At 32.0% G+C, this 25342-nt stretch overlaps 5 protein-coding genes and 1 long non-coding RNA gene across 6 annotated transcripts; 3 read left to right on the forward strand and 3 right to left on the reverse strand.

Moving 5' to 3' along the window:
* Positions 1 to 4122: 4122 nt before the first annotated feature.
* On the reverse strand, positions 4123 to 4904 carry LOC110813114 (uncharacterized). The gene has a single exon (XM_022040125.2). The coding sequence runs from the start codon at positions 4825 to 4827 to the stop codon at positions 4348 to 4350; it is 480 nt and encodes a 159-aa protein (XP_021895817.1). The 5' UTR covers positions 4828 to 4904; the 3' UTR covers positions 4123 to 4347.
* Positions 4905 to 6685: 1781 nt separating this feature from the next.
* On the forward strand, positions 6686 to 8845 carry NRT2.5 (nitrate transporter2.5). Its single transcript, XM_022040092.2, has 2 exons — positions 6686 to 8146; positions 8241 to 8845. Exons 1-2 carry the CDS (start codon positions 6954 to 6956, stop codon positions 8620 to 8622), a joined length of 1575 nt encoding a protein of 524 aa, XP_021895784.1. The 5' UTR covers positions 6686 to 6953; the 3' UTR covers positions 8623 to 8845.
* Positions 8846 to 12116: 3271 nt separating this feature from the next.
* LOC110813158 (Ribosomal protein L9/RNase H1) lies at positions 12117 to 17300 on the forward strand. The gene is made up of 6 exons (XM_022040188.2): positions 12117 to 12654; positions 13980 to 14223; positions 14321 to 14455; positions 15157 to 15264; positions 15540 to 15644; positions 16824 to 17300. The coding sequence occupies exons 2-6, from the start codon at positions 14077 to 14079 to the stop codon at positions 16986 to 16988; spliced, it is 660 nt and encodes a 219-aa protein (XP_021895880.1). The 5' UTR covers positions 12117 to 12654; positions 13980 to 14076; the 3' UTR covers positions 16989 to 17300.
* LOC148252775 (uncharacterized) lies at positions 15651 to 16375 on the forward strand. The gene is made up of 2 exons (XR_015813895.1): positions 15651 to 15959; positions 16055 to 16375. It is a non-coding gene; the product is annotated as an uncharacterized LOC148252775 (long non-coding RNA).
* A 376-nt stretch (positions 17301 to 17676) lies between the features above and the next one.
* On the reverse strand, positions 17677 to 20468 carry LOC110813144 (putative polygalacturonase At1g80170). Its single transcript, XM_022040170.2, has 9 exons — positions 20109 to 20468; positions 19695 to 19823; positions 19441 to 19611; positions 19335 to 19355; positions 19007 to 19214; positions 18832 to 18913; positions 18629 to 18737; positions 18435 to 18551; positions 17677 to 18341 (listed from the first exon to the last, which is right to left on the reverse strand). Exons 1-9 carry the CDS (start codon positions 20367 to 20369, stop codon positions 17985 to 17987), a joined length of 1455 nt encoding a protein of 484 aa, XP_021895862.1. The 5' UTR covers positions 20370 to 20468; the 3' UTR covers positions 17677 to 17984.
* Positions 20469 to 22558: 2090 nt separating this feature from the next.
* LOC110813113 (Pectin lyase-like superfamily protein) lies at positions 22559 to 25235 on the reverse strand. The gene is made up of 8 exons (XM_022040124.2): positions 24837 to 25235; positions 24603 to 24731; positions 24307 to 24474; positions 24173 to 24208; positions 23879 to 24086; positions 23461 to 23542; positions 23190 to 23298; positions 22559 to 23103 (listed from the first exon to the last, which is right to left on the reverse strand). Exons 1-8 carry the CDS (start codon positions 25107 to 25109, stop codon positions 22693 to 22695), a joined length of 1416 nt encoding a protein of 471 aa, XP_021895816.2. The 5' UTR covers positions 25110 to 25235; the 3' UTR covers positions 22559 to 22692.
* Positions 25236 to 25342: the final 107 nt, after the last annotated feature.

Genomic DNA, 25342 nt, shown 5'->3' on the forward strand with positions numbered 1-25342 from the left:
ATTTATTTATTTTATTTTATTTTATTTTGATTTGCATATAAAGAAATACGCCAAAACAAATATGATATTCCAAACAAGAAAAAATATCGTCAAATTGGAGAGGAGGTATGTGTGAGAATTACGAAATATCTAAGTTTGAAAGTTCTGTTCAGAAAAGGAGACCACAAAACAAAAGCTACAAAAACGAAGGAAATTATTTAAGGCTGTCTTAGAACAAGGCAGAGAGAGGTCGATAATCCAACCATGCGAGCAATTCTCTGTCTCTCTCTTTTTTCTGGGTTCAGATTCAGTTTCTAGAAATTACTCCTGCTGGTAAAGAAAATGTAACACACACACACACACACACATATATATATATATATTCACGTGGCATGTATAAGGTAATTTTTTTGAAGATTCATTGATGAAAATTTGACAGCCATTTGATAAGTATAAATCAAATTAAATGGAGACAAATAAAGTTTGTTTCTGTTAAAATTTATGTGGAGTTTTACAAGATTTGTATTCATTGGAATGTGATTCATTCATATACGGGCTATGTGTGATTATAAATGCACAATTGAAGGTTATTACTATATATATTATATATATATGTATATATAAATTAACCTCACGAGTATTTGAACACCCCATGCATGATTTTAAGTGGTTAAATATCAGGATTTTGAATTTGACATCTTAGAAATGTTTTTTGGAGACAATACTTAACTTTTGTTTGAGAGGTAGAATAGGAGGAGGTCAGAGATGATGAAATGTAAAATTATCTAGTATAAAAAAGACACTGTTCATAATCTTTTTATTTATAGATATCACAATTAAAAAAAAAAAAATCAGCAAATTATTCTGTTGCTCATATTAAATTTTCAGTTCATCTTTGTTCTATCAGTCTCCCTCTATCCCTAATTTGGGAAGAAACTTTAATTTGATATTAATTAACGAGAAATTGTATTTAAAAGATAATTTCAAGCGAAAAATGTTTGAACTATATTCATTGGTTTTGATAATTAACGAAAATTTAATTTGATAGAAATATTTTTAGAAATTAAGAAATATTATCGGATATTAACTTATTATAACTAAGAATAGGTTACCACAATAAAATGTTACTTTTACCAAATCTGTAATAACTCATTCGGGAAAAAAAAAAAAAACTTAACTTAATAATCATCAATTCTATTAAAATACTAACAAGTTAAATTTTAAATCTATTTAATTAAATATTATAAGGTGGTCGTTATAAGTTTAAGATATATATATATATATATATTTAGTAAGTTCTATATTCTCAATAGTTTTAAAGTCAGTGATTTTTAAGTAGAGTACTGAGATTTTAACTAATCATATTGTTAATAAATCAATAAAAAAAAACCATTGAAGATTTAAAATTGAAAATTTTCATTTTATTGTTTATCTTTCATATAGTTAGATGTTTCAATTTTGAAGATTCAAGATATAATTATTTAAAGTTTTTTTTTTGTTAATTTACTTAAAAATATTTTTCTTCGAAAAATGCATCCTTGATTTAAAGAAGCTATTTATTTCAAAAATAGATTATTGGAGAAAAAGCAAAAATTTTAGAAATTTTTAATTAATTCTCTTAAATATTAAAAATGTGTTTGAGTTATTTTATTTATGTGTTTAAATACAAATTTATTTAAGAAATGAATTTGAAAGGAATCTCAAAGTGAATGAAAGTTTTTAAACAAATAATTTTTTTCTACAGTAATGTATCAAATAACTAATGCATTACATTTCTGAACACACTAAAAATTACTTTAAAATAATAAATTTATTTTAGAATGTGATTGTACGTATAACATTCTTGAGCATACAAAGAGATAACTGAAATAGTTAGTTTGTTACATAATGTGATAATAAAAATCACATAATAAATCATACGTAAAACGTTTTTAAATTAATGGGTCATGTGGTGTTTTTTTGTCGATCACATAATGAATCACATGATGAATCAAATTTTATTGTCTTCGAAGACTAGTTTTCTTTTGGAACTATAAATATATTCCATCTACATTATTTTTAAATAACTTTTGTGGGATCATTTGGAAATTAAAGTAAAACATTTTCATGTTTCTTTCTTAAGCCCTTTTTGAATCATTTATAGTATTTTTATTTGTACAGTACGTTTTTAAGAATAATTTTTTTTCAAAAAATCTTTCAAATTTTTTTTTAATTATTATATATTGCTCAATCCATAATTTTTGAAATTTTTAGGGAATAATTTTCAAAGCATCAAACGAAAATCTTCATATATATATATATATATATTATTTTTTTTTTAATTGAGTCCCAAGTAAGTTTTAGATTATAAATATATTTTTTATTAGATAAATACTTGTAATTTCATTAGTTATTTTAAGAGAGGAGTGTATATTTCATTGGTAGTTAAAAGTTCTGGAAAAATATTTTTTAGAGTTTATGAAAATAGTAGAAACTCTAGCTCAATTGACTTGAGGAAAAAAGATGCATGCACAAGTTGGGGTAAAACCTTCACAAATTTAAGTTTGCATTATTTTTCCTTGTCTACTCTTGAATTTATTTGCTGTATTGTTTATTAAAGTTTTAAGATTATACCTTGTATTGTTTAAGTATTTGCATAAGAAAAATTTGAAACACTCAATTCAATTTTTTTTGAAGTTATCTTAGTATTTGAACCATGAAAAAAAGTTTAAAACACTTGTTCTAAATATACACTTATAAATTTTAATGTAAATTTTTTATCTAAAACCAAAATGAAAAAGAAAAAAATAAAAATGATGATTAATAAAAAAAGAAAAAAAAAATGAAAGCGATCCAAGAAAAATCACCCAAATTAATATGCCAAATTTAACAAATCTAAGGTCTTAAAGTGTTGTATTATAAGTATGGATTATGATTAAGGGCTTTAATCTAACATTTTGTTGTCTTTCCTACTAACTATTTATTAGCATCAAGGTAGACAAGAAATCAAACATAAAATAGGTCTTTTCCCATATTAAGAACTCGTAACCTAATTTTGTTAATATAAAGCATTCTTGGACGGCAAGCAAATAATATGATATGTTCATTTTTAAGAATTGAAATAAATCATAGTTGTGTTGTATAGTAAGATAAATCATCCTTAACGAGCAAATTAATAAGTATTTTGTAGTTATTTTATCAACCAGTTATTAAGCATTTTTAAAATTTTTTTCACAAAAAAGTGATATACATAGAAGATGTTTAAAATCAAGTAAAATTATTTTTGATACAGTTCTCAAAATCAAATAAGAATTTATTAAAAATCCACCCAAATGAAAATTTATACTTCTTCAACGTACAAATTTTTATATACACCTTAAATTCTCGTCACAAACAAAAAAGAGCAGATAATAAAATGACCATAATAATAGCGAAATACTTAGAAAGGGGATCAAATATTTTAGTTTTTCAAGGCGTAGTTTTTATCTATACAGAAATATGAACAAGAAAATAAAAATAAGGAAAATAACATTAGTAGGAAAGAATATGTATGATTCCTTTTTTTTTTTTTTGGAAAACAAAAGAATGGAAGTAGTAATCTAAGACTTGCATATAAAAAAAGTGGTCGGCAAGTGAATTGGGAGATGGAGAGTTGCAAATGAGAGAAAGAATCTAAGAAAAAAGAAAGAAAACAAAATTTGAAAAAAACATGGGGGCCATGTTAGTAGTAAACATATATATATATATATACATGCATGTAGTCCATACATGTAAACCTAACAAATGGCATTAATATGTGTTATAGGACCGAGTTTTCTAAAGTAAAAGTTTTAATTAATTAAATATGAACAAGTAAAATTGTTGTAAATGGAAATTTTGATAATTTGAACAAATCTTATGATGTTTGTAGATTTGTGGTTTTTAGCATTGTCTGAATTTGAATAAATAATTTCTTGCTGACGGTTTTGTTGTATCTGAGTTGTTTTTGTTTAAGATGAGGTTTGATGTAACAAAGTTTTTAGATTGTTCTTCATGCCCTTTTGATTTACGAGAGATATTAATTAACTGCAATTCTTCATCCTAATTCTTACCTCTCAAACAATATGTGGATCAATTAAAACAAACACACAGAGCTATTCAATGGGTTTACATATACAACATAAGTAAGAGCTTAAAAGAAATAGTTACGATAACCAAGTATGAATTTAGTTTAGCTGCATGGTCATCATGAGCATACACAACAGACACCCATAATAAATATATATGAACATGAAGATGGTCCCCAAGTTTCTAGTATATTAAACACAACAAGAGTCGGTGTAAGAAACAAACAAAAAGAAATTAAATATTTTTTTAAAAATCAAGACCACCGCATGATCAAAATGGAAATCAGTGACTCGGCGTCATCTCTGCCAATGCCAAGCAATTACTAGCCAGACCTCGCAACCTGAGGTTGATACGCTTGACAGGATTGCTTGCCGCTTTAATGGCATCATCGCATGTGACAATATTAGTAAGTGTAGCACTAAGGTTGATACTCACGATGTAAAGGTCGCGGACCTTAAGAGATTTCAGCGCTTTTTTAAGGCTGTCGATGGCATTATCATAGTTTTCTCTGCACATATCGGCAGTTTTGGGGGTTAAGCTCCGGCCTAAGACATTGCGGGCTCGTCCTATCTCGTTAATCAACGACTTGGTGGCGACCTCAGTGGCGTATGCTGGGCTCCTAATTCCTTTCAAAAGTGGTCTGCAAAGTTTAACAAAAGTTGTTTTAGAGCACAAGTCGGCTTGCACCGGTTTGCCTGCAAGGAGGAGGAAGATGGCAGTGGTTGCCAAAAAGGCCAACGACGTAAATCTGGCTTGGTTCATCTTGGCAACCGGTGCGTGTCAAGTTTGATCTCCAAGGAGGATGGATGATTTTGAATCTTGTAAAATGGGGAGTTTGATAGAAATTTTATAGAGGCAATCCGCTATCTGAGGAATTTTTAGGACTAATTAGTTCAGTCGTTGTTATCTTGTGTGGCGAGTTAATTAGGAAAAGTTTAATGCGTATTATTATTATTAGATGGTTAAATATAGGATTGGCTTTCATCTTTTTGAACTTATCTGGATCCTTATTAATCGATCCAACTTTAACCATATAATTTGTGTTAGAGGAGACAAACAGTTTGTTAGTTGCCGAATAATTTGATTGGCAATTGGTTAGTATATATATATATATATATTTACTTTTAAGATAAATAAAAGATGCAGCGTGAACTGTAAAAGTGAAATTTATTTCTTGTACAGATAATGGATATGTTTTGATCTAAAAAAAAAAATTTACTTTGTAATAGTTACCATAAAATTTTAAATTATTATTCATTAATCATTTAAAATAATTTCAAATATGTAACAATTAAGATTAATTTAGTTTTAGATGAAATTTAGAAGGAGTTTAGTTATAAATAAATTGAGCGTAAACTATGTGAACAACTTAATGATTGCATTTCAAGTTTATTGGTATTTTTTTATAGTCCTGTTTTGTGTTTTAAGGTATATGTTTAAATTTAATCGAATTTTATTTAAAATTGAATTACCATATTCGATAAATAAAAAAAAATTGAAAGTAAATAATACAGTTTTTTTCTAGAAACAATTTAACACCCACTGAATATTGGCATGAACTTCTGTCTCAATAACCTTAGGAGGGTGGTCTAAGAAGCATCGAAGTAAATGTTGAGGCTGCTTTCGTGAGAAAATCACTATTTTTTAATTGGTTAAGTTTTAGTTTGTGCTATTCATTATCTAGTATTTTTATTTTTATTTTTATTTTTTGTAAAATTGCATCAATTAAATTGCAAGTCAAATGGGTTCACTATTCACGGACCATGGCCTATTAAACATTGCGCAGTTTTATTTTTATAATATATTTAAACATTGCCTCGAACATAATTAGGATACCAAAAAAAAAATGACGTATTCAGTGCGTCATTGCATCATCACTCATTTTCAGAAAATAATTCTCATACCATCTTCTAAAAATGCTTTAAGAGATCGTTTTCTTGTCACCTTCTTATTATTTATTTAATAAATAGAGAATTTTTTGTATAATTTACATAATTTTCTTTTTATTTTATTTTATTTTTTAGTAGAATACTAAAATTTGAATACAATATTTACTACGAAAACATTAAATTCCAACCTATATAAATTCTGGAAAGAAAAAAAAAACAAAAACGTTGGAACTGCCTCCCTATTTAAACACTGCAATTTAGGTCAGGTAGCTATTAAATGTGCCTCAACTTTACACTAACATGACCCAAAAAAAAAAAAAAAAACTTGGGCAATTCAATTTTAGAACTGCCCTCACACTTGCACTTTATTACCAAATTGTCCCGGACTTAAAACCCTTCTCCAATCCAATTATTTTGAAGTTATATCTTTTTTTATTCTAAAAATAATAATAATCAAATGAATCTTCTTAGTCATCCAAATGATTCCTATACCCCAGATGAATATTCTTTGGCCAATTTTCATTTAATAAACATCAATTATTGCTCCAATCGAATTACGAAATTACCCTTCCTTCATGTCTTCAATTTATGAAGTGGAAGAAGTATATGAGGACATTCTTGTCTTTCTCACTCTGCCGAGGAAACTTCAAAGGAGAATCTATCGCCTAGTCTCCAAATTCAAAGTCAATGCTTAGTACAAATTTGTTTCTACCTTCTAACCATCCCGTTCCTCTCACAGCTTTTGAATTACGCCAACCTCTCTGTCCTTTCTTCTCATGAAACCATTGTAAATTATGGGACTCGGCGTCACCTCTGAGTTTTTTGCTTCACGCGTTTGCCTTTTTCACCAACAAAAGGCCATGGCTATCCTCCAATTCAAACCCTCTGAATTCAATATTTTAACCCAAGTTTCTAAAGTCGGCCAATCAGTTTTCCATGGTAAAGAAACAAAGAAAAATTTGCCAAACCTAAGAAAAATTTTAAGCATTTTATAAATAAATGCAAAGCTTCAATCACATCCTGCAAAAAGAGGAAGAGTGTATAGAGATGGAAATGGAAGGCAGCAGAGTTGAATCGCAGCAAACAAGATTTGCTCTTCCAGTGGATTCAGAAAACAAAGCAACTGAGTTCAGAGTATTCTCAGCTGCAGCACCTCACATGCGAGCGTTTCATCTATCATGGATATCCTTTTTTTCTTGCTTTGTTTCCACGTTTGCAGCTCCACCGCTCCTTCCCATCATCCGTGACAACCTTAATCTCACAGCAACCGACATTGGCAATGCTGGGATTGCATCAGTCTCCGGTGCAGTTTTTGCCCGTATAGCCATGGGCACTACCTGCGACTTGTTCGGTCCTCGTCTTGCTTCTGCTTCACTCATCCTCCTCACTGCACCTGCTGTTTACTTCACTTCTATAGCTTCATCACCTCTGTCTTTCCTCCTGGTACGCTTTTTCACAGGATTCTCATTAGCCACTTTTGTATCAACTCAGTTCTGGATGAGTTCAATGTTCTCTGGTCGAGTCGTTGGTACTGCTAATGGCCTTTCAGGTGGGTGGGGAAATCTCGGTGGTGGTGCAACGCAGCTCATCATGCCTGTTGTGTTTGCCATCATTCGTGACATTGGTTCTGTAAAATTCACAGCTTGGCGGATCGCATTCTTCGTCCCTGCCTTGTTTCAAACATTATCAGCATTTGCCATTCTCCTGTTTGGCCAAGATTTGCCGGATGGAAACTACCTAGTGCTGCAGAAATCTGGGGATAAACAGAAAGATAAATTCTCCAAGGTAATGTATCACGGGATAACGAATTACAGAGGATGGATTTTGGCATTGACTTATGGATATTGCTTCGGAGTGGAACTTGCAGTTGACAACATAATTGCAGAGTACTTTTATGACAGATTCAATCTGAAACTCCACACAGCAGGCATCATTGCCGCAAGTTTTGGATTAGCGAACGTGGTTTCTCGGCCGGCCGGAGGAATTCTCTCCGATATGATGTCTAAGAGGTTTGGCATGAGGGGCAGACTATGGTCTTTATGGGTGGTGCAGACATTAGGAGGTGTATTCTGCGTGATTCTGGGTCGGGTCAGATCTCTAAGCGCATCCATCGCCGTTATGCTCGTCTTCTCTATGTTCGTTCAAGCTGCATGCGGGCTTACATTTGGGGTTGTTCCTTTTATCTCCAGAAGGTAAATTCTCTACACTTAGTTGATTTTCTTCTTGAATTTTTTGTATCACTTAACACTATCAACCAAACAGAGAGATGATTATGTTGATGTTCAGGTCACTGGGCGTAATATCTGGGATGACAGGAGGAGGTGGAAATGTGGGTGCAGTTTTGACTCAGCTAATTTTCTTCAAAGGGTCGAAATATTCAAAGGAAACAGGGATAACCCTAATGGGTATCATGATTATAATCTGCACACTCCCAATCTGTTTAATGTATTTCCCACAATGGGGAGGGATGTTTTGCGGTCCCTCTAATAAAAATTTTACAGAAGAAGACTATTACTTGTCTGAATGGAATTCTAAAGAAAAAGAGATTGGCTTGCACTATACAAGCTTGAAATTTGCAGACACCAGTAAAAGTGAAAGGGGAATGTCTGCAAGATCCAAGTCTGCAACTGCAGCGCCGGCTGATGACATTACAACTTCTAGTCTCTAAAATGGTTGTCGGATTGGATGAACAATATTCAAGCTTTTGTGTTTGCAAGCTAGTCGCTTTGCAGATTGTATAAGAGCTAGGATCTTTATACTTGTACGCGTTGGGACTGTTCCTTTTTATCATGTTTGTAATTTTGTGATCTCTTTCTTTCCGGTTCTCCTAAGGTATTTTTTTTTTGTTTCCATACAAAATCTGATAATGAAGCTCAAGTGCTTTCTTGCTAGATTTTGTTCTTCAAACTCTGCCAAACCCAAGAGACCTCAATACCAAAAGTTAAAGTTTTTTTTTTTTTGGTTGGAATCTAAAAGAGTTATGTTGATTTTTTGTTCTTCAATGAACCTATGCGCTATAAAATTATTTTGTCTCAACATATTATGGTTTGTTATAATAAATATTAACTTACTTATTACCGTTGATATACTAATGATTTAAACTCTTAACTCTACTGAATAAAAAATAATTTATTAATTACTGTCAATCCATAATACGATTATAAATAGTTATATTTTTTAAATTTTTAATTTTTAAACAGAGTATAAGAATATTAATCATCAGAAAACTATACTGATAATAAAAATTTAAGTTAGATGACTAAATTTTTTATTTAAAAATTTATACATTTTAATCATTAGTTGTAGCACAAATAATATAGTCCTTTTATGACTTCTCAATGTTGTGTTTAATTCATGCCAATCACTCTCCTTCCTTCTTTAGTTGACTTAAAGTTGGAAGTCTCAAGTAAAGTAAGTTATGATCACTAACCTTCATTTCAAGCTTGTTTCTTTCAAAAGGGAGGATCCCTATTGCTTTTCTAGACAAAATTGGCAGCTTGCCCACCGTAGCCCTTGCCTAGTTTCTTGTTTTAGCCAGGTTTGAGTCCTAAGCTTAAAGGGTAGCTTCCATTCACTTCTTTGTCCTAATCTGATTTCAAATATCAACAATATGAAATTATCCAATCTTCGTAATATGGGTATAAGATCTCTATTATATTAAATTATAAAAAAAATCTATTCAAATAAACATAATTTTAGTCAAAAAGTCATTATAAGATATGCAAAAAATATTTGTAGCACACGAAAGAGACTATTTTTTATTTTATTTTATATGATTGAATAATAGAAGAAAAAATAAAAAAATAATAAAGAGTGCTCATAGATGGCGTTACAAAAATCTCCTCTCCTATCGACATCGTAAACCCTTTAAAAAGTAGAAATGGAATTACTCGCGACTCTATATGAATTGAGATAAAAGCTTTATGCCTTGCCGCACCAACATCTATATGAGATAGCCATGGTTTTGACTTCGTCAACTTATCATTTTTAAATAGATTTTTCTTAAGCGGGTCTTCGAGCTTTCTATTCCAATAGGGTAGTTGTTTTAGCCTCTGGGCCATTGGAAAGGTCGTCCCTTTACTCTCTTCCTCACGTTAGGACAGATAATAAACTTTGTTACCTTACACGAGCTCATTGCAATATGCAACAATTGCTTTATGGTGGGCCTAGTCAAGTAAGTAAGCTATGAGATGAACCAAAACATAAGTTATTCATAATATAATACGTGATAAGTTTAAGCTTGGAAATATAAAAGAAATAAACGACAACATAATTGTTGAAATTATTTGAATTTCATAATTATTTTATACAACCATAAATTGATGGTTTGTTTTTTACTTTCGTGAAATGTGTAATATTATTTTTAAAGATAATCAAGATGAAAGCCTTTCAACAAGGCTAATGTCATGTAAGAAAAATTTTCATGCAATTATCTAAAAACAAATTCAATTGAATAGTGATGCACAATAATTAATATATGTTGAATTTTTTTCTAAATAAGTTTTGAAAATAGATGACAATACAAAGGAGGAGACATTTTTATATAAAAAGAACTTACATAGAGTAATAATTAAAACTTGACCCTTCAACATTAATTTTTTCTTTTTTAAGGAAGCTGATATCCACATAGAATTACAAAAACAAATCCCACAAAAGCAGGGAATCAAAGAAAATAATACTTCAAAATAATAAGTTCACTGTGAGGTAATTGTTGGACTTTTTTTTCGCTAACTTCTGAATTATCTGATTCTAAAATTTAGAAATTCACGAAATATAAAAATAAATGAAGAAAAAAAATTATAAACAAAAATATCATACGCAAACAATCCTACTCAATATATATAGTAAACATTTGGTGTAGGAAGGACCTTTATGACAACTTAAGAGTCGTCTTCTACCACAACATGACACAATCCCTAATGAATTGAAAACTTTAAACCACATAACAATATTAAATTTTCAACAATATTTATATTTCTTAAATTACAAATATGTTTCTTCCAGCAAAGATCAATTCATAATACAAATAACTCAAAGTCTCTTCTTTCTTTTGTTACAATTCAAGCATGACATGGAGGAGACCACCTATAAATAGTGTAAGTAGGCATAACTAAAGGAGAATCCCCATTTTTCATCATTGGTAATTATATGAAAAAACATGTCATAGAGTTTGTTAATCAACATATAAGAATTCATCAATATTTTTTTATACAATCATAAATTTTTCGTCCATCAAACTCTAAAAAATCTAAAGACGAATAAGATAAACCAATTTCGATCCATTCATAAAGAAGGAGAGAATGAAAAAAGGTACCGTAAATTAAACTAATTTGCTAAATTTCTTAAAATACTCACATTTCTTGAATAAGTTCTCAATATTTTGGAGTAAACAACTATGCACGATTATCAACAAATATCTCTTTTTATTCCAACCTGATCATTACTAGTAGGATATTCTTACATAAGCACCAAACTAAATGTTTGACACATGAACAAACAAGAGTATACCATAATATCTTTCATTTAACCTAACTTCACTTAACAATTACCATATTTTAAATGAACTTAAGATGATTTTATCATGTAAAAGTCTTTTACTCAATGGGATGTTTAAAAATTGTTCACCTTCCAAAAAATTAAAAATACTATTATCATGTAAAAGTCTGACACTTGCATAAAAAAAAAATCATGAATGTGAGAATTCTAAATATACTATCTTAATTCTAAAGGAACTCACTTATCTAATAGAATTTGAACACTATGACCATTGTTAACTCTTTCGCCTAAGGCCATCAATTAAAAACTCTCATAACAACAATATTTTTCCACGAACTAGGTCTAGAGCCAAGTTGTGAAGATAAAAAGTTATCCTCCCTAAAGCAACTAGCCTGCAGAGGCTGATAGAGAAGGGAGTTACAATTATTAAGTGCCAATCTTCTCTCACCTAACATGATCAGAGTAAAACATTTTGATTATTCAACATTGGATAAGACCTCCTATTCTAAAAGAAGAACTGATGTTTATCAAATATTTAAAGACCTGAATTAGTTCCTTAAATCTATACCACCGTCCAAAAATCCAGGCCAACATATTTTTAATGACGCTGCTAAAGGCCCAACCCATCTCCACCCCTTAATCCCTAATTTAAACACGCTCTCATACTGTAAAAACCCAAACTTCTTCTCCGTGGTCGGCTTCCTCCCCAAAAATAGTGTAGCTCATTCACGCAATGACCATCTGAAAGCTTTTTCTTTTTGTTTTCCGTCTTCATTGTCTCTATCTCCCTCCAGCCACCAGGGAGATTTTAAACACACAAACTAGGAGCTTTCTCTCCCTTACGCCCTGCTCTTTTTGCCGCACACCATGCCAAATCAACCCTGTCTGCTTCTTCTGTATCTGTTTCACTTTGCTCCTTATTAAACAAAGCCGAAGGTCCTCCTCTTCCTCTCGTCACCCTGGGTAATCTATTGTTCAAAATCGGTTAAGCTGAACCCGAACTCTCAAAATAATCATCAAGCAGAAACCGTCTCTTGAACAACGCAAGTTTGTGTCTCGGCCTTCGTTTCCATTTCCGCATTCAATCGCCATCTCTCAGTCGCTCATTGGTGACTGCAAGCAGCACAAGTTGTTTACTGGTCACGCGCAACAAGCTGCCCCCTCCATTTTATTCTTGCTCGATTTGGGATACTGCAACTAATGAGTAAATTCTCCTCTTCTTTGCCTCTTTCATTTTGCTACACATTCTCTATTTTCCTTATCCAATTTTCTTACTAGTATTAAGTATCCGTATCATAGTAATGCAAACAATATGATGGTTGTATTTGTGGATTGTGTGGAGACTGCACTCTGGACAAAACCCAGGAGCGTGGTTGCCTATTAACTGTATGAAAAAATGCTCATGAAATGCCTATTATACCGAATTACTACTTCTTATCGGAAATTTACTGCTGTAGTTTCGGGACACGTGTCATAGTTTTTGTGTTTTTCTCTTTATGAGTTCGTTTTGATGTTAGCTTAAGTTTCAAATTGGACATGGCCTGAGATCTTTAGGCATTTTTTCTTTCACATGTAAAATGTACCTGGTGAAACGAATTGGTGCTGTCCCAGAAATACAACCTTGTGCATATGATCGTGAAATTGTTAGAGATGACAGATTTGTGGTCATCTGATATCTTAACTGTTGCCCATTTCTTGGTGATTGAAAATTGCAATCTAACATTTTCCTATCGGTTTTCCTTGTCATTGAATAACTGATGGTACATATTTTCTTATGTACTTTGGCTTTGACATACTTGGAATGATTCTTCTCACTATGCAGATGGTGTTCTAGGTTTAGGTAGACAGTTGGATTTATTGCATCCTTATGGGATTCTAGAATATGTTTGATTGAAAGACAGTTTTTCATGAGTGCTTGGGTTTTTGAAATAAAAATTTTTGTCTTGTTTGTCTTGGTTACCTTCTATGTGCTTATTTACATAATCTTTTAGTTTGAATAAATTATCTGGATTGGTATATTTGCGAGAATATTTTATTAATCTTGATTTGGAAGATTTCTTATGTTTTGATCTATTTCATCAGGTTTTGTTTATTTCATTGCATTTCATATGAATTTTGAGAATTTAGCATCGGATTTGACTCTTTCAAATAATATTTATGGATGAAGGATGCATGAAAATGAGTCACTATATATATATATATATATATATAAATAAAGATAAGTCAATATATCTAGTCATATATTTATTTATTTGATTTATTTTCGGGTTTACATTGTTTGTTATATGTTTCAATTTATTCTTCTCAGACCAACTTCTTTAGGCTGATGGTGACAATGTTATTGTAAGTGTCCCATTAGTTCCCATTATTTTAATTTCCTTTATTTTCCTTTTCTTCTCTTGTTTTTTTTTTTTCCAGAGGTAGTCATTTTATGGTGTTCTAATCTTATCTTAATAGTGGCGGCTCTAATTGTATTTATCTTCCATGCATGCAAATTGTATATGTGACAGAAAAGTTTGGTGTTAACAGGCATCAATCTGTTGGGGTTAAAATTTTGAAATTTTCAGTTTTGAGTCAATTAGAAAAAAAAAGAGAGATATACAGAGTGTCTTAAAGAAGGTGAGATATGGCTTACATGCAACACGCGAGGAATGCCCTTTGCCATATAATTAAACAAAATAGTTTACACAGCTCCGACCACGTGATGCATCACCGGCTACTGTATGCTTGTCATGGAGTTCGATACAGGAAGTTAGAGGTGATTCTTACAACGGTAAGTTCATTTCTCCTTTGTTCTTTTTGTTTTGGTTATTTTGTCATCTGCAGTATTCTTTTTCCCTGCTCCATTTCAATTTCTTGTGTGTGCACAGAATATACAAAAGCTTGGCAAGGCTGGTGAGACAGTGAAGGTTGCTCCTGGGTATTTCCGGAACCATCTGATGCCCAAATTGCTCGCGGTCCCAAATATTGACAAGTTTGCTTATCTCATCAGAGAGCAACGCAAGGTTCTGAATCACTTTTCTGGCCTCCTTTCTGATTGTTTTCAACCAAAACTCTTTAAACTCGTTTTTTGTATACCTTTGATCGTTCTGTTGGTGATATCTTTTGCTTAAGTGTTAATCGTTTTTTTTTTGGGTCTGGGACTGTTAGTGTTTCTTTTTTATGATGGACCATAGATGGTTTGTAGATCCAAGTTTTAGTGTTTGTTTGGAAAAAGAATTATTTTGTTAAGAATTTATTTGGATTTTTTATGCTTAGTGAACCATGAAAACATGAAAAATCAACCCCAAATGAATGGTAAGTGATACTGAAACTATATATTTCAAATTAATGGTAAGTGGAACTGAAATAATAGATTTTTCGAATTTTACAAAATTGATTCATTTTGGAAGTGAATTATGATTGTTTAAAAAAAATTATTCGTTTGTTTGTTTTTTATTTTCACAAAATCATTTAAAAGTATGCTAGATAGAATGAGATTACAGCTATAATTTTGCGATGAATTCCACAAAATAATTCTTTTATTCCAAACATAGTCTTAAAAAGTGAAAAGAATCAATTTATTTGTTTCAATAATGGAACATGAATGTATAATTAGCTGGCTAGATTATTATTTTCATTAACCCTTGTTCTTTCCTTCTCTCCCTCTTACGGAAGAAGTTCACTGAGATCTTATTAATGTTGTGGGTGAATGCATTTTGATCAGATTTACCAACCCGAGGAAGAGGAGGAGGTCAAAGTAGTTACGAAGGTTGAGGAAGATAAGACAAAAGAATATGAAAAGGCGGCAAAACGTTTAGCTAATGCTCAGCTGGTTTGTGACCTATATTTAAGAATCTTTGACTTATCTTTGCGATTATTTTTCATCTTTTTCCATGCTCAGCTTCCCATTGAAATTCAATAGTCATTCCAAAAAAGATGGAAATGAAACTTGTAAGATTTTGAAACAGCAACTAAGTTTATCCAACTAGTTATTGTTCAAGAGTAATACCAAGAGTTGTTGTTCAGAAAGTTCCAAGAAGCTATGAAACAAGAATTTGATGTGTCTTTCTCCTATTTGGACATAACTGAATGTATTTCTCTTTGTAGGTATTGAGAAGGTTCATCAATGTTGAAAAATTTCGTGCTCGCTCCATGAAAGATGATCCCATTGAACTGCATTCGCCTGTGACTGCAGATGAGCTTATTTCTGAGGTATTGTTTTGCTTTTTGTTTCCAACAGCTGTTTGCTGTGAAATTTTTAATACATGGTGTTCTGCTAGCAATCTCTGTAATATTTAATAGTTGACTTTGTATATTTTGTTAATAGTGTTTTCTACTAGATCAACAAGTTAATACATTGTAAGATCTTCAAACTTGTGATACATTTGGTCTACAATTGTCTTAATGGCCCACGAATTAGTACAGTAGAATGAAGAATACTGCCATCTCACAGGCCATATTGCAGTTGCAACTTCTGTTCCTCACCTTTCCATTTATTCATGTGTCATCACATTTACATAATCCCATGTGAGGCATTAGTTGTTTCCCGTAGATGTCTATATTTAATAATTCCTCTTTTTTTTTTATGAAGTTAATAAATTCCTCTTTATTTGTTCGTGAAGATGGAAACTACAAACATCTGTGTGGATTGGCAAAAGGGGTTTCCAAGTATATTTTACTTGATAAATGAAGTGATCGTGGTGATTAGAGAATGAAAACTTGGTACTAGGTGGTGTTCTTAATGGAGATTGCCAGTACAAATTATTCTTACTTCTTAAGTTGAAGATTTTTACTTCTCTGCCACTCATATTTTTTTCTACTTCTACATCTAACTTTAGTGAAAGTGTAGTTTTTATCATACAATTCTTAACTTCTAAACAGGATGGTGGAGCTATTGTTAGTTAGTTCTGATCATAATTTCAAATGGTGAAAACATTTTTGGACACTTGACCTATATAGTCTCAGATATGGTACATAGGAATAGTTAACTAACTCAGCTTAAACTTTTTGGCTGTTGAGATGCAGTCTAAGGTAATCTTGTGGTATCCAAGCTGACACGAATTGTATCTAATCATAGGCCATAGTGATGATAAATTTGATTTTTTTTTGTTAAAATGAGTTTAAAGGTATCACAAGCCAAAGTAAATGATAAATTGGTTTTTGCTTCATCAATATTTTGCTAGCCTCTTCTACTGGGGTTCTCACTACAATTTTTTTTATGGGCTTTTGATCTTATGCTGCCCTGGAATTTACAAAGCTAGCTGGTAATAAAGATTGTAGCAGTCCTGCTGTTGTTTCATCAAAAGATATAAAATTCATTTGAAGTTCACTTATTTTAATGAGTTTCCCTTTTGATAAATAGATCTATTGATAGTCATTTTGTTCTTTCAGGTAGCGAGACAGCTTTGTGTGCAGATACAGCCTGAAAACGTTCATCTACCATCACCTTTGACAACTTTTGGGGAGTTTGAGGTACCCCTTAGATTGCCCAAATCCCTTCCTTTGCCAGAAGGAAGGCTTAACTGGACTCTTAAAGTTAAAATCCGGGGTAAATAAATAGTAGGTTTCAACCTCGACATATATTTCTAGCTACTGTCATGGCAGTTTTGGTTCTTTGATTGTTGCAGTGAGAGAAGCTGAGTGGTTGGAATTCTTAAATCACTTTAAAGAGTTTATCTCAAAAATTTATTAGATAATGTGATGATGTAATAAATTTATCATCTGAGCAACGTAGTTTTTGTTTTAGTTGCATCTTAAATTAGATAGGAGTGTCAAGTCCTGCTGAGATAGTTCTGTGATATTGGAAGACAGATGCTTCATCATCTAGGCGGTTGTCTGGTATAATGTTTGAACATCACGTTTCATTGAGATTTAAGGGTTCTTTTTTTTTTCTTCTCTTTCTGTTGGGTCCGAGGTTTTACTTCCAAAATTATTCATCTTTGTATATTCAGAGGCATTTTATCTTCATGGTATTATTGACTCTCCCAAACAGCTTTGGAAGATTTTGTGTAGTTTGGAAAGTTCAAATGTAACCTTAAACAATATATTTCCAAAAAAATTTAAATAAAGAAATATTGTTTTAGTAAAATTCAAATAGTAAATACTGGAAAGTTTTAAAATTCAGAACAATCCAAAATCAAAATCTATTAACAAATTCTATTTTTCCAAGGCTGCATTATTGGACTGAATTTATAAAAATTAGTTTTCGATATTCTATACACAGCTTCAAAAGAGGAAAGAAAAATTTACAATGCAGGAAACTTTCATATTCAGTCAGAACAAATAATAAACATGGAAAATCATTAATAACATGCAATCTCATTAAAGTTATAGCAACTTTTTTCTCAATATCAATCATATGCTTGTGTTCAATTAATGAACTTTGTGTAATTTGTATGTATCTATATCTATATCTATATAACATTCCTAGTCTCCCCATAAAATTTGACATGGTAACCTCACTCCATCCCTCTCAACTAGTAACTCTACAATCCAGTTTAGCCAGTACAGTAAACTATATCAGACTTATTTATGTATATGTAAGAAGCCAGGTCAGAGCTCAGTGTGAATAATTTCATCTTTGCTGCTGGATAAAAGAGTGTCCTCTTCCACTGGTTTTATGAGCTGATAATCATTTTCAAATTGTTGAGTTACAGAATAATATGTTTTGTCTTTGTTATCATGAGAATTTAAGCAGTCTGCTGTAGGACGGACGACGCCATATCCAAAACCTTGAGCAGAATTACAGTAGGTCTCAACTGTACCATCTTTCCTCTCTAAGTTGATATTTGTAAGGACTATATTACTGCAAGGAACAGTGTCACTGCACGCAAATTTCATTGCTTTTGAACTACTCGTAGTCCCACTAATATTCCGATACATTATCTGGCTTATTTCCACTGCTGATGTCTGTAAAAAATCACAATTATAAGATTCAAAATGTCAGAGTTTTGATTAGATTAAAAGCTTGCCATAAGGGTATGATGGAATACAATTACTTACCCGATTTTCACAAGATTTTGGTGAATCACAATAGAACTGATCAATGATGATTGGATTGGCAACATCATCCATCCTCACATTTTCAAATCTTACTCCACGAACATAACCAGAACCACCCTACATCAGATACCCATCAGCGTGTATATATGTATGCTATGTTGATTTAACATTAATATTATGTGTATATATATTACCTGCCAAGTCTTGATCCTGAGACCATTAGTAGTCTCTCGGAGAAATGCTGTGTCCAAAACCACTTTTGTGACTATGCCGGTGGAGTTATCCTTCCCAAGACTACCAATGCTGTATATAGAAATTTGCCACAGAAATGAATTCATGTTAACGAGATATATATAATAATGGAATTAAGACAATGGAGTGGAAATGAAGATTGTACCTAACACCATGTCCTGGCCCGCAATAAATTCTCTTCATCTTAATAGCAGAGCTACCATTTACAATCGAAATGCAATCGTCCCCTAATAAATCAAGATAAATATCAATATATGTTTTTTGTTAATTCACAAAATGAGATTAGAAATTTAGAAAACAAAAGGGAAAACATTGAGGACCTGTTCCAATTTTGCAGTCCTGAAGAGTTATTCCAGTGGAAGCAGTGATATGAATTCCATCCGTATTGGGACTGTTGCCTGGAGCTGAGACTTTTACTCCGGACACTCGCACAGCTGCGGACCGAGAAATCACAAAATGCATTTGCTGGCTGTTTTGGATGGTCAGCCCTTTTACTTTTATAGCTGAGCTTGAGTCTATTGTTAACGCCTGCATATTAAAATACTCTTGCATATGTATTAAATCTTCTTCTCACTTCCTAATATGGTGTTTCTATATATATGTATGTATGTATGTATGAATGAAATTAAGGGGTAAGTTGAATCTTACCGTGGGTGCTCCTCTGCAAGGCTGTAAAACAGTGAGAACAAGTATAGTAAGTTACCTTCTATTTGGTGAAATGAAGAATAAATAATTTGATCGATAAAAGAATTACATTAGATTTGTTTGTTTTGCAAGAATCTGCCCACCATTTACTCCCAGAACCATCAATAACTCCATTTCCTTGGAAGATGACCCGTTGCAGATTAGAAAAATCAAGCCAGTTCCTTGAGAACTTTGGATCCCAGTTTTCAGGTTCATCTGGTGCTACGATTGTTCCATCAATCTGATAATGATCAAGACTAGTATTATAAATCAAATGTACTGAATTTATGTTAATTATGAATTCAGATGGATATTGGGATTTACTTGAACGACTAGCCTGTCTTCGCATGGACCCTTAAAACGTGTTGCGTTAACTAAGTAACGACGTCCTGGAGGAACTAAGAACACTGATTTCGATATGCTACATGCTGTTTTCCATGCTTTTTCAAAGGCCTGTAGTAACAAATTTACACAAGAAAGATCATCTTTGTTAGTCTCGTACGTTTAATCAGATTGATACAACTGTTTCGAGTCCAAGACAATTTTAGTTATAATTTATTTTGATAAGAAACAAAAGTGCTGCCAAACAATGTCTTGTTACATGTTTAGTAAATAATAAATAACTTTTTTATAAGTCGTATATATAGGCTAATTCTACTAATAGTATTTTTTTTTTTTTGAAAATTATTTAACGGGAAAATATTAATGTTGAGAATAAAATATTAAAATGATGTGCACCTGGGTGTCATCAGAAACTCCGTCTCCTACTGCGCCAAAACTATCAACATTTACAAGAACCTTATTACCACGTCCACTGATCCAAGCTGGGATGTCAAACAATTCCACCTCTTCATCTTCTACTATCTCCAGATTTTCAAGCTCCCACAGCATTTCAATGTCGTCATGCAACAAGTTCCCTGCAACTCCATAAGTTGCTGCTATCATCAACAAACCCAAAATGTAAATTACCATCAAGAGCTTACCCATCTTTTTATACATATCTTTACACCAAGATTGATTTGTATATAATCTATTGAAGAGAATTGAGTTTAAATTTATATACGCAGAGATTAGTTAAGGGTTTTAAGGCTAGCTATATGGCTTGGCTTATAAGCACACCCCAGGTGCTATACATTTTCTACATGCCCACACTTAAAGTAGAAGGGAAATCTAATTTATTTTTGTTTATTTATTTTTATTTTCATTTCTTTTGAAGTTGTTTGCTTTACTCTTCAATTTCAATTCAGTGGCTGAAAATAATTATAAAAATGAAATGTTTATGGTAGGCCATGCGCGTGCAATAGCTTAACTGAGATTCTCCATCGACCAGCAGGCAGCCTACGTTGGGCGGTGCGCGCATCCAAAACCTACACCATTACGAACCAACCAAAAGGCTAATTATATTACCAGCAGCTAACGTCAACCTCTCCTTCCAATATAAAAATTCAAAGTAAGAAAATTTATGTCCACGCCCACATATATACATCCATCATATTCACATACATATATATATATATATGTATACACTTGTGGTACAGCTGAAGGAAAATATTGGCCATGATCACTATTCTAGACAAACAACATCCCACCTTTTCTCGACTATCTTTGGAAATATATATTGTATATAGTTTTCTGGTAAAGTACTCAAGGAAAATGATGGCTAGCTATATATATTTTATACTTTTTTAGAATATTATTTTACCAAAAAAACAAATGCATGGTATTGGGTATATATATATATATATATGTATAACTCAAAAATACTGCTCTTTCAGCTCTAGTTAGTATATCTATATATATATATATATATATATATATGAAATCTAATGAAAACATCGATAAGCCGCATCCAAATTATTCCATACTCTCATCTCATCGTACTAAATATTTTTTTTAAATAAAAAAAATTGTCAATTTCTATGGACAAGGTTATGTTGATCAGAAATCTTTTATCTCCAGCAACAACTCTGCAGTACTCCGCAGGTGTATGTTTTAGCCCCATTGCTTCCAAGAGCAATACAAGCATAGACCGTATGTATGTGTTTATATATATATATATATATAATCTGAATTCTCATGCGTGTGCCATTTAATAAGTAAATATTAAACTTTCTCTGCTTCCTTTTCAGTCATGGAATGGAGCCCTATATTCTCCTCCACAACCCTACTTTTGGTCTCCCCACTAACCTACCTTTTGGTCTCCTTTTCTTCTTTAAAATAAAAGCAAAAACCCAACTAAATACTCACTCTCTTCTGCATATATATATATACATACATATAAAATTGATTTATTTATGACAGACTAACAACTAGAATGACTAAGAAGAATATTCACTAATCATACAATTATAAAATGATATACTACTTAATTATACTGTTATCTATATAAATATATATATATATATATATTGTAGCATAGATTTTGAAAGCTTAACATATATGCATACAGGTAGGTACATGTAATTATATATATATATATATATATATATATAACAACGTAGGAGGAGGGACTGTGTGGATCTCCGACGTGGGTTTCCTGCCACTTTTCTTATTTGATAGAATAAAGAGAAGGAAAATGGTTAAATTTTTGAGTTGGATTATTGGTAAATGTGCATCTTTCAAATAAGATACCCTTTTTTTTATCCATGCCGAAGAAGATGAATATGGTAATTAATTTATAAAGTCTAAGGGTTTGATTCTGGTTTTGCTGAGATTATAATATCCCCCCCTTTTTTTATTTGTTTTGTTTTGTTTAGCAATCTGTATGAATTGAAATTAAAGTAAATATCTCTCAGATTTGGTATCACCACTAGAAAATTCATGACGAAAATTTAGTTACTAAAACCCATTGAAATTAAATGTTAAACTTAATTTACAAATTTTCATTTATTTATAAGTTAACACACTAAACTTTTATTTTATTTTATTTTTTTTAAAAAAAAACAAAATTTTTTAATTATAAATTCATAAATTTCATTTATTAAGGAATACAAACACATCAATAATAATATAATTTATTAATAAAGAGACACAAAATATACATTTCAACTCAAATTCAATACATTTTTATAAAATATATATATATATATCAATCATGAAATAATTTATATTAATAACTTCTATTAATTATTATTTTAGATTTTCCTTACAATTTTTTACTTAGAAAAAGAAGATCAAAGTAGATCAATCCCGTTACTTTGCAAAAGATTTCTCAACCATCATCACCTTGACACAGTTAAAAATTTGCACAAGGGAAGCGCACTAAAACACCCAAGAAAAGGAAAGTAAAAGGTTAGTACATCAAGACCTAATGAAACCCAGTTCAGTGACAAACATTCTCATGGGATTTAGCTATTCTGTTGACTGATCCACCTCTATCCCTTCTCAAGCAATAATCAATACTTGAAGGGAAGAGAGGAGCCTCTGATCTTCCATAAGAGTTCCAGCACAGAGCCTGTTTGACTGATCGTCCATAATCACAGGAGGGTTTCAGCTGAATGTCAATCAAATCAACGTCGGTGCACGGAACATCATTGCTGCAGGCTATATGCACTGGCTGCACCGAATAACTTCCAATTATCTTATCATATCTCACTCCAGATATTCCCACTGCTCCTGTTTGATTCTTGCAAAAATGCTTGTCACAGTAGTATTGGTCAATCACTATTGGCACCTTAACATCATCCACATTGATATTAGAGAATGTTACATTCTTCACAGATCCAATTCCACCCTGTTTAATTCCCCCACCAAATTAATTTCATACTTGAACTCGAAATTTTAAACAAAGAATTTCTAAATTTAACCACTGAATTCTACCTGCCATGTCTTTATTCTAACTCCAGCCATAGTATTCTTCATTGAGATCTTCTCAACAATGATATCAGATACACAAGCAACACTTTTGTCTTTCCCCAATCCTCCTAAACTGTAAAACAAACATTGGTAAATTTTAATTTCCGATCTTACAGTACAAAACTCTAATCACATCACTAACATAACTAAACCGGAAACCGGAGGTAAGAGATGCAAAATTGGAATTGGGAAAAGGTTAGAATTGTGGGATAAAACAATGTTTTGTTTTTATTACCTTATGCCATGACCAGGGCCACAATTGATATGATGAATATGAACATTAGAGCAACCAGTTTGTATGGATACACAGTCATCTCCTGTCAAAAAGAAAGATAAATATGAATATTAGGACTTGATTAGTTAATACCCATATACAGAAAAAGTTAGTTGTATTGATACTTTTTGTTCATGCTTCTTGCAAAAGTTAGTTTAGTGACAGTTAATAGCCTTAAATTTTTAAAGGGTCTCTAAACCAATCATATTTCCTCACATCAGATAACTTTTTACCCTGCAACCCTAACATGCCATGCACTATCTGGGCCCTGCCTAATATAAAATTCACCATACCTGCTCTATCTTTCTTTCTTACATTATTATTTTCTTATTTTCAAATTTTATGTAAAAATATCAAGTGAATGGACTATCATTTTTACCACAGCCAATATTGCTATTCTGAATTTCTACATCTCTTGTGTTTTGCAGGTGAATTCCATCAGTGTTGGGGCTACTTTCTGGAGAAGAAATTGTTATGTTGTTAACTCGAATCGCGTTAGAGCTGTCAAATTTTAGATGACACTGAGGACTGTTTATGATTGTGATCTCGCGAACTGTAACATTGTGACTATCGTAAAATCTTAAAGCCTGTGGATACAAACAAATTGGTTATATGCAAATATATTGAAAAAGCAAGCAAGAATTATGAGAAGTGAAAGCAGATGATGTCTTACAGTTGGTTTCATGTTTGATATATGTTTGGATCTTTTCTGCAAAAGATTTTTGCATTCTAATGAAGATTAAGCTGCTGCTTTAAAACTTTCAGCTGAGATTTAAAGATGTTAATTAGGTGATAGTAGTTAATTACCTGAAGATCATAGGCGTGAGAGAGAGTCCACCAATCAGAACCTTGGCCATCAACAATTCCAGCACCCTGAATGGTGAAGTTATGAATCCATTTGAAGTTTATCCACTGAAACAAGCTGGATTTTGGCCATGAACTCACTTTTGAAGAAGCTAATACAGTTCCATCGATCTGTTGAAAATCCACTCAGATTAACTTTTAAAAACAGAAAAGTAATATTATGTGAAAATTATTAAACAAAGAAAAGAAAAGGAAAAGAAAAAGAAGAAGAAGAAGAAGAAGAAGAAGAGAAAGCTAACCTGAAGAACAAGGTGAGGCATACAAGGACCTTGAAGAGTTATAGGCTTGATAAGGAACTTGAACTTTGAAGGAATTACAACTGAAGCCCCTGTAACTTTGCAGGCAGCTCTCCATGCTGCTAAAAGAGCCTGTTAAAATCAATATTCTCGACAATTAATTCTAATTTTTCTCTTTTCTACACACACAAAAGCAAACAACATAAAACCAGTTTCTTTTAATTTCACATGTTTTACCAGGGAATCATCGGAAACTCCATCACCCTTTGCTTCAAAAGATAAAATATTGAAAATGAGAGAGTGAGTTGGATGAGGAAGAGGAGCTGGTGCAGGGGGCAAAACATGAGCATTATTGTTGCCACCCCTGTCTTTTTTATGCTTATGAGCTCTGCTTTTATTGGTGTGATGCTTTCTGGCCTCGACCGAAATTATCGAGAATGTCACAAACATAATTACCATGAAAAGGAAGAGAGGAAGAAGAGCTGAATTCTTGTTTGTTGTCATCTTCATAATCTTGTTTTGCAGAAGGAAAGAGCAAGGGAGAAGCGTAGCCAATGAGAGAGTTTGGGAAACAGGGGAGTGAGAGAGAGGTAGTTATAGACAGTTTATATAGTCATCAAGTTTTGCCAAAAGAGGCTTCTTTTCTACCTAATTTGCAAAAAGACCCTGTAAATTATCCAGAATGATTATGTCCCTTTTATCCAGCTTTCTAGAGTTTAATTAAATGCTAAATGACAACTAAA

This window comes from Carica papaya, chromosome 8 (genome assembly GCF_054855325.1).
Source record: "Carica papaya isolate Zhongbai chromosome 8, ASM5485532v1, whole genome shotgun sequence".
NCBI lineage: Eukaryota > Viridiplantae > Streptophyta > Magnoliopsida > Brassicales > Caricaceae > Carica > Carica papaya.

Coding starts and splice junctions, on each gene's coding strand:
- LOC110813144 (XM_022040170.2), bottom strand. CDS start 20,369: ATGTATAAAAAGATGGGTAAGCTCTTGATGGTAATTTACATTTTGGGT. Junction 18,552..18,628: donor TCAGGATCAAGACTTGGCAG/GTAATATATATA, acceptor TATCTGATGTAG/GGTGGTTCTGGTTATGTTCG. Junction 18,342..18,434: donor CAAAATCTTGTGAAAATCGG/GTAAGTAATTGT, acceptor GATTTTTTACAG/ACATCAGCAGTGGAAATAAG.
- LOC110813158 (XM_022040188.2), top strand. CDS start 14,077: ATGGCTTACATGCAACACGCGAGGAATGCCCTTTGCCATATAATTAAA. Junction 14,456..15,156: donor TCATCAGAGAGCAACGCAAG/GTTCTGAATCAC, acceptor CATTTTGATCAG/ATTTACCAACCCGAGGAAGA. Junction 15,645..16,823: donor CAGATGAGCTTATTTCTGAG/GTATTGTTTTGC, acceptor TTGTTCTTTCAG/GTAGCGAGACAGCTTTGTGT.
- LOC110813114 (XM_022040125.2), bottom strand. CDS start 4,827: ATGAACCAAGCCAGATTTACGTCGTTGGCCTTTTTGGCAACCACTGCC.
- LOC110813113 (XM_022040124.2), bottom strand. CDS start 25,109: ATGAAGATGACAACAAACAAGAATTCAGCTCTTCTTCCTCTCTTCCTT. Junction 24,209..24,306: donor CTCACGCCTATGATCTTCAG/GTAATTAACTAC, acceptor AATCTTTTGCAG/AAAAGATCCAAACATATATC. Junction 23,299..23,460: donor GGCCCTGGTCATGGCATAAG/GTAATAAAAACA, acceptor TTTGTTTTACAG/TTTAGGAGGATTGGGGAAAG.
- NRT2.5 (XM_022040092.2), top strand. CDS start 6,954: ATGCAAAGCTTCAATCACATCCTGCAAAAAGAGGAAGAGTGTATAGAG. Junction 8,147..8,240: donor GTTCCTTTTATCTCCAGAAG/GTAAATTCTCTA, acceptor GTTGATGTTCAG/GTCACTGGGCGTAATATCTG.